The sequence below is a fragment of the Mauremys mutica genome, chromosome 8 (genome assembly GCF_020497125.1).
Source record: "Mauremys mutica isolate MM-2020 ecotype Southern chromosome 8, ASM2049712v1, whole genome shotgun sequence".
NCBI lineage: Eukaryota > Metazoa > Chordata > Testudines > Geoemydidae > Mauremys > Mauremys mutica.
Window position 1 is genome coordinate 48,458,472 of NC_059079.1, and position 6,605 is coordinate 48,465,076.

At 46.9% G+C, this 6,605-nt stretch overlaps 1 protein-coding gene across 2 annotated transcripts in view; it reads right to left on the reverse strand.

Annotated features, from left to right (window-relative positions):
- Nucleotides 1-6,399, reverse strand: part of CDC73 (cell division cycle 73) — a 180,990-nt gene extending 174,591 nt beyond the window's left edge. The window contains exon 1 of one of the 2 annotated variants that reach the window (XM_045026657.1): nt 6,172-6,389. In XM_045026657.1, coding sequence (XP_044882592.1) covers nt 6,172-6,302 — 131 coding nt within the window. In that variant the 5' untranslated portion in view covers nt 6,303-6,389. Of the gene's footprint in view, nt 1-6,171 lie in introns of both variants that reach the window. The other variant, XM_045026656.1, reaches the window with a different exon arrangement.
- Nucleotides 6,400-6,605: the final 206 nt, after the last annotated feature.

Sequence of the window (6,605 nt, forward strand, 5' to 3'; positions counted from 1 at the left end):
GAATAACGGACAGCGCTGGGAGCCGCGCTCCCAGCGCTGGGGCTTTGACTACACTGGCGCTTTGCAGCGCCGCAAGTTGCAGTGCTGGAGAGGGTGTGTTTTCACACCCTGCTGCAGCGCTGCAAATTTGTAAGTGTAGCCAAGCCCTGAGGGTAGCTTGCTGCAGTTGATATCACAAATACCCAAAGCAGCACAAGGACTAATCTAACTTCTACTTTTGTGTTAGTAATGCCATCAAGTGTTTCAGAAGAAACAAAAAGTCCTGAATTTAGGCCTGCACAAATACAGTATTTTTCATTCACCTTGTGCATCTCTCCACTTACATGTAATTCCAGATTAACAATTTCATGCCATATTAGTAAAAGAAAGCATTTGCATTAAGCAAGAGCAAAAGTTTGTTGTTTTTTTTAAACCAGACACTTATTTCCAGTTCATTCATTTACCCTCAATCTGTAGATGCTAAGAGTTCATTAATCCATCAGACTTTCTATTCTCTTTCACACTGGAAGATGTGAAAGATATTGATTTTTACTGGCGTGCTTAATGTAAAATGTATCCCTCATGCACAAAAGAAAGCAGTAACATGGACAGCCCAATACTTGAAGAGAAGGATCTATCTTCAGAAACACGCACATGTAAAAGCAACATGTACACTGTCTATTACACAAATTACAGCAACAGTGAACTAGCTGTTCACTATTCCCTAACCTCAACCCTAGAGATCGCACCTTCTGCTGGCTAAGTAGACTGCATAAAAGTCTTTCTCTGGATCTACTTGTCTGCCCCTTGGCTCAGCAGTTGCCTTTCAGGAGTAACAAACAACAACTAGCAGATCAGAAGCCAACAAACAACTTTACACTCACACGGTTAGTAAACATAGTATTTGTGTGTGTGTGTAATCTACTTAGCAGTGAAAGAATGGCAAAGGCAATTTTAAAAGTGTCCTGTGTCCACTGAGGGGAAAACACACACAATCGGCTTTAGAAGCTAGCTAGAGAAAGGATTTTAGAGCAAATGTAATCCTTTGGAAAAGTGCTGAACTACTGGAAGTGAAAGCTCTATTTATCCACAGAAAATATACAATAGCAATGGAAGCTTCCCCATATTATCTTGATAATGTACTTAAACTTAATTCCAGAGGGACTAATTTTAAGGCCCTCAGAATAGTTTTGTCTCCATGACTATGCAGTTTTTGACCCCTCTGTCCAGAGTGCAAGGAGGGTTGTCAGTTACAATTAAGTGAGGACAAACACCTACTACATATTGGACTGAAACCACACACCCTCTGCAGAGTCAGGCATTAAGAACTATGAACAGGGACTGGATTCTCTCCAGTGACCTAGATGTAAAAAGATCTGAATCCTATTACTAAGGTTCTAAGCCAAGTGTATCTCACTCACCTACAAGAATCGGACAGTTATATGAATAATTATTTAGTCTAAACAAAGATTTGAAAATTTTACTGGACTCCTTCCACCAAGGCTAATGATATAAAAAATAGGGAAAGAACACCCACCAAGGAGGTCCACAAGTAGCATCCAATCCTCACACTGCTAAGAAGAAGTAGTGAGATTCTCCTCAAGGGGCTATCCTTGGACCCCGCTCAAAGCACCTTCTTTTGGATCAGCCTCCCCTCCTATTCCTTCTGGCTCCCAAAAGACATTCTTCAGGCAACCAAAGACTCTTGGTTCTCCCTTCCACACCCAGAGCATCTCGTCCACAACTCTTCTTCCCTCAGCCCCATAACTAAAGTGAGGAATAGAACTTTACTATTACTTGCCTCAATCTGTTTTGAATCCTCCTCCCCTGTGAACAGCTCTTGTGCCTGCCTTAGGCACTGCTTGAAGCTTTCCTAAGCAGCAGCACTTACACTGACAATGTAGTTTACCAGCATAGATGTGATGTATCTTGATTTTAATAAGGCTTTTTACACAGTCGCACATACTCATAAGCCAACTACTGAAATGTATTACATTTGAAATTACTTTAAGGTGGGTGTGAAATCGATTGACTGATCATACTCAACGAGTAATTATCAAGAGGTTGGTGTGAAACTGGATAGGCTGTATGTAGTGGGGTTCAGCAAACATCAGTCCTGGGTCTGATGCTATTCAATAATTTGAAAAATGACTTGGATAATGTGGGGAGAGTATGCTTATAAAATCTGTGGATGACACCAGCCTGAGAGGGTTGCAGGATTAGAATTCAAAACTACCTTGAGAAATTGGAGAAGGGGTCTGAATTCAACAAGATGAAATTTAATAAAGACAAGTGCAATATACTACATTTAGTAGGGAAAAAAATAAATGTACAATTACAAAATGGGGAACGACTGGTTAGGCAGTTGTACTTCTGAAAAGGGTTAAAGTGGATCACAAATTGAACATGAGTCAAAAATGTGATGCTGTTGTGAAAAAGGCTAATATCACTATGGGGTATATTAACAGGAGTATTGTATGTAAGAAAAGGGAGGTAACTGTACTACTCTGCTCAGCACTGGTGAGACCTCAGTCAGAATACTTTGTCCAGTTCTGGGTGACACACTTTAAGATGTGGACAAAATGGAGAGTGTCTAGAGAAGAGCTACAAAAATGATACAAGATTTAGAAAACCTGGTCCATGAGGAAAGGTTAAAAAAACTGGATATGTTTAATCTAGAGGAAAAAAAGACTGAGGTGGGACCTGATAAGTTTTCAAATACGTTAAAGTCTGTTACAAAGATGACGGCGATCAATTGTTCTCCATGTCCTCTGAAGGTAGGACAAGTAGTAATGGGCCTAATCTTTAGCAAAGGAAATTTAAGTTAGATATTAGGATAAACCTTGTAACTATAAGGATAATTAAAAACTGGGTGAAGCTTCTCAGAGAGGTTGCAGAATCCCCATCACTGAAGGCTTCTACAAACAGGTTGGACAAACACCTGTCAGGGATGGTCTAGGTTTACTTGGCCCTGCCTCAGAGCAAGGAACAGGACAAGATTACCTCCCAAGGTCCCTTCCAGCCCTACATTTCTATGATATTAGTTTCTCTGCTCCCTCACATAGTTCTGAAAAACAGTAATGAAACTGACCAGAGTCTTGTTAAATTTTACTGGTTGCTATCCTGGAAAACTTTGAGCAGGAGACACCCCTAAGTTGCCTCCCTGCTTGCTCAAGGAAACAGCACTAAAAAAAAAGTTAATATTTGGAAAGATATCTAAAGCAATCATTCCTCTCCCCTTAACTAGGAATTATCCATTTTGGCAGAATTTATGTGAGGCGAGAAGGGGAGGAAAGTGCATATACAACTCAAGCAGATTTTTTAAAACCCTGAAAGAAGGGTAATAAAGTCACATACTTCAGATTCAGAGGGGTAGCCATGTTAGTCTGGATCTGTAAAAGCACCCAAAGAAGTGGGTATTCACCCACACAAGCTCATGCTCCAATACATCTGTTAGTCTATAAGGTGCCACAGGACTCTTTGCTGCTTATACTTCAGATTATAAACTGACTAGTCGAAAGGGTCAGAAACAAATCCCTAACTCTAACCTCAAATTAACAGGAAAGAACAACTGGCTAGCTGCATTGTGATCTGGACAAACTGAAGAAATGGTCTGAATGAATTTCATCCTATTTACTTAAGGACAAATGCGAAGTACTCCACTTAGGAAGGAACAATCAGTTGCACTCGTACAAAATGGGAAATGAAGGAATACTGCGGAAAGGGACCTGGAGGTCATTGTCAGGGGCGGCTCTAGGAATTTGGCCGCCCCAAGCAGGGCGGCACGCCGCAGGGGGCGCGCTGCTGGTCGCCGGTCCCGCGGCTCCGGGGGACCTCTTGCAGACGTGCCTGCGGAGGGCGCACTGGTCCCGCGGCTCCGGTGGAGCATCCGAAGGCGTGCCTGCGGGAGGTCCACCCGAGCCGCGGGACCAGCGAACCCTCCACAGTCATGTCTGCGGGAGGTCCGCTGGTCCCGCGGCTCCGGTGGACCTCCCGCAGGCATGACTGCGGAAGATCCGCCGGAGCCGCCTGCCGCCCTGCCAGCAAAATGCCACCCCAAGCGCGCGCTTGGCACGCTGGGGTCTGGAGCCGGCCCTGGTCATTGTGGACCACAAGCTCAAATATGAGTCAATAGTGTAACGCTGTGGCAGAAAAAAGCAAACCATTCTGGGATGTATTAGGAGTGTTGTAAGCAAGACACGAGAAGTAATTCTTCCGCTCTACTCTGTGCTGATTAGGCCTCAACTGGAGTATTGTGTCCAGTTCTGGATGCCACATTTCAGGAAGGATGTGGACAAATTAAAGAGAGTCCAGAGAAGAGCAACAAAAATAATTAAAGGTCTAGAAAACATGACCTATGAGGGAAGATTGAAAAAACTGGGTTTGTTCAGTCTGGAAAAGAGAAGACTGAGAGGGGACATGATAAAAGTTTCAAGTACCTAAAAGGTTGTTACAAGGAGGAGGAGGGAAACTTGTTCTTCTCAATCTCTGAGGATAGGACAAGAAGCAATGGTCTTAAATTGCAGCAAGGGAGGTTTAGGTTGGACATTAGCAAAAACTTCCTGTCAGGGTGGTTAAGCACTGGAATACATTGCCTACGGAGGTTATGGAATCGCCATCATTGGAGATTTTAAGAGCAGGTTAGACAAACAACTGTCAGGAATGGTCTACTCTAGATAATTAGTCTTGCCATGAGTACAGGGGACTGGACTAAATGATCCCTCAAGGTCCCAACCAGTTCTATGATTGTGGTGGTTATTTTTGACTTCTTCTGAAAGTTAGGGCCAACACTATAAATAGAATACTGGACCACGGGTCTGATCCAGTTAACAAATCTAATGTTCTTACCCTAGTTCAGAAGTTCTTTAATAATGCCTCAGACTTCAGATGACCAGCTGAAAGATCCTTGAGTGTGTTGTTGCCTCCTTTCCCTGCCTATGGAGCTTCTATGGGAAAATTATTTTTCCCTTTGATCTCCAGCTTTCTCTGCAGCATTATTTTTGGGAGAAATTGAATGCCTTACTACAATTTAATGACACTTAATAAAGTCCAACTAAAAACCAGACACTCATTTTCAAGGAGTATAGGAAAGAGAAGGAAAAAGCAATCCCTTGGCTTTTAAACAATATAATTGCTGGGCTACAAAATGTATACAGTACAAAGAATAACATTTTGAAAGTTCACTTTAAAAAACAAACACACCCTCTTTCTATCTGGGGAGGTATTTGCATTGTGAATGTACTTGTTTACAATGTGTTGTCTCCCAGAAAAGTTGGGAGACTGAGGGGGGGCCCCCACTAAGGATAGGCCTATATGGCCCCATAGAAACTTCTGTAAAGTTCACAGGTGGTCAGATGCGGAGTTTCTATTTGGACCCAACTATACTCCCTACACAGGAGAAGAAGTGAGTCTAGAAACACAGCCTCATGAAAGGGTAATTAACAAAGTGAGCAAACAATACAGAAAACTTAGCTAGAAGATTAGTGGTAAAACAACTTCTAGGATACTTGTCACTTCCTTTCAGTATGAGGTACTAAGTCAGAAAAAAACAACTCTCAGGCCAGCCACCAATCTCATCTATAACGTGCCCTCTAGAGCAGAAGTCTAAAACCCCAACACCAGAAATGGACATAACGCTCTTGCCAGCTCCCGCGGCAGGAAAGAAATCACCGTCTTTCCTTTGAGGTGCTGGATCTGCTCTCTCCAACTGGCTGAACCTCAGAGCTGGGGGGGGGGGGGGCAGGCTCCTCCCAAAAGGAAGAAAAGCGACTTCGTTGTTTGACTTGAGATCAAGGCTCCCAAGGGGGTGACAGAGGAGCGACACCCCCCCGGGGCACAGGGACACACACCGCGTACAGCCCGCCCCCACCGGCTCGGCTCCCGCTGGCCCCCCACCCGCGCTCTGCCAGCCGGGACTCGCTCCCCCAGGAAACAAGGGGCCACGTCCAGCCCCGGCCACCCGGGAGCAACAAGCAAACAACGGCCGGTCCCGGGGAGGGGAACCGGGCTCCCAGCACATGGCAGAGCCCGCAATGGAGACAGGACCCCCGAGGAGAGGGGCCGGGGTCGCGGGCTCCCCCCCACGCACGCACCAGCTCCCCCGCCCCGCCTCCCCGCTCAGCGGTAGCAACTTTCGGGGCGGCTTCCACCCCCTGCCCGCACGCGGGGGGCAGCGGCGGCCGCGCGACTCACCCCCAGATGACATAGTTGGTCTTGACGTTCTTGGGCCAGGAGAACTCGCCGAAGATCACCTCGTCCCCCTTCACCACGATCTCCTTCTTCTGCGTGTTGTACTGCCGCAGCACGCTCAGCACGTCCGCCATCTTCCCGCCGGGCCGCCGCTCCGCCGCCGCCGCCGCTCCGCCCGGCCCGGCCCGCTCGGCCCCGCCGCCAGCCGCGCGAGGACCCCGCCGCCAGCCGCGAGGGCCCCGCCGGGCTGCCCCTGCCGAACGCCTGAGCGCTGCCGCCTGGGGGAGCCGCCCACGCCGCCTGCCTCACCTATGTGCCCCTCGCCGCCTCCGCCTCCGCCTCATCTCCGTGCTTCTGCCCCCTCACCCGGTGCGCCTGGCTCGGGCGGCCGTATGCGGCCGGTTTGGGCCAGGACAGTCCCCTTTTAAGCCCTGTCC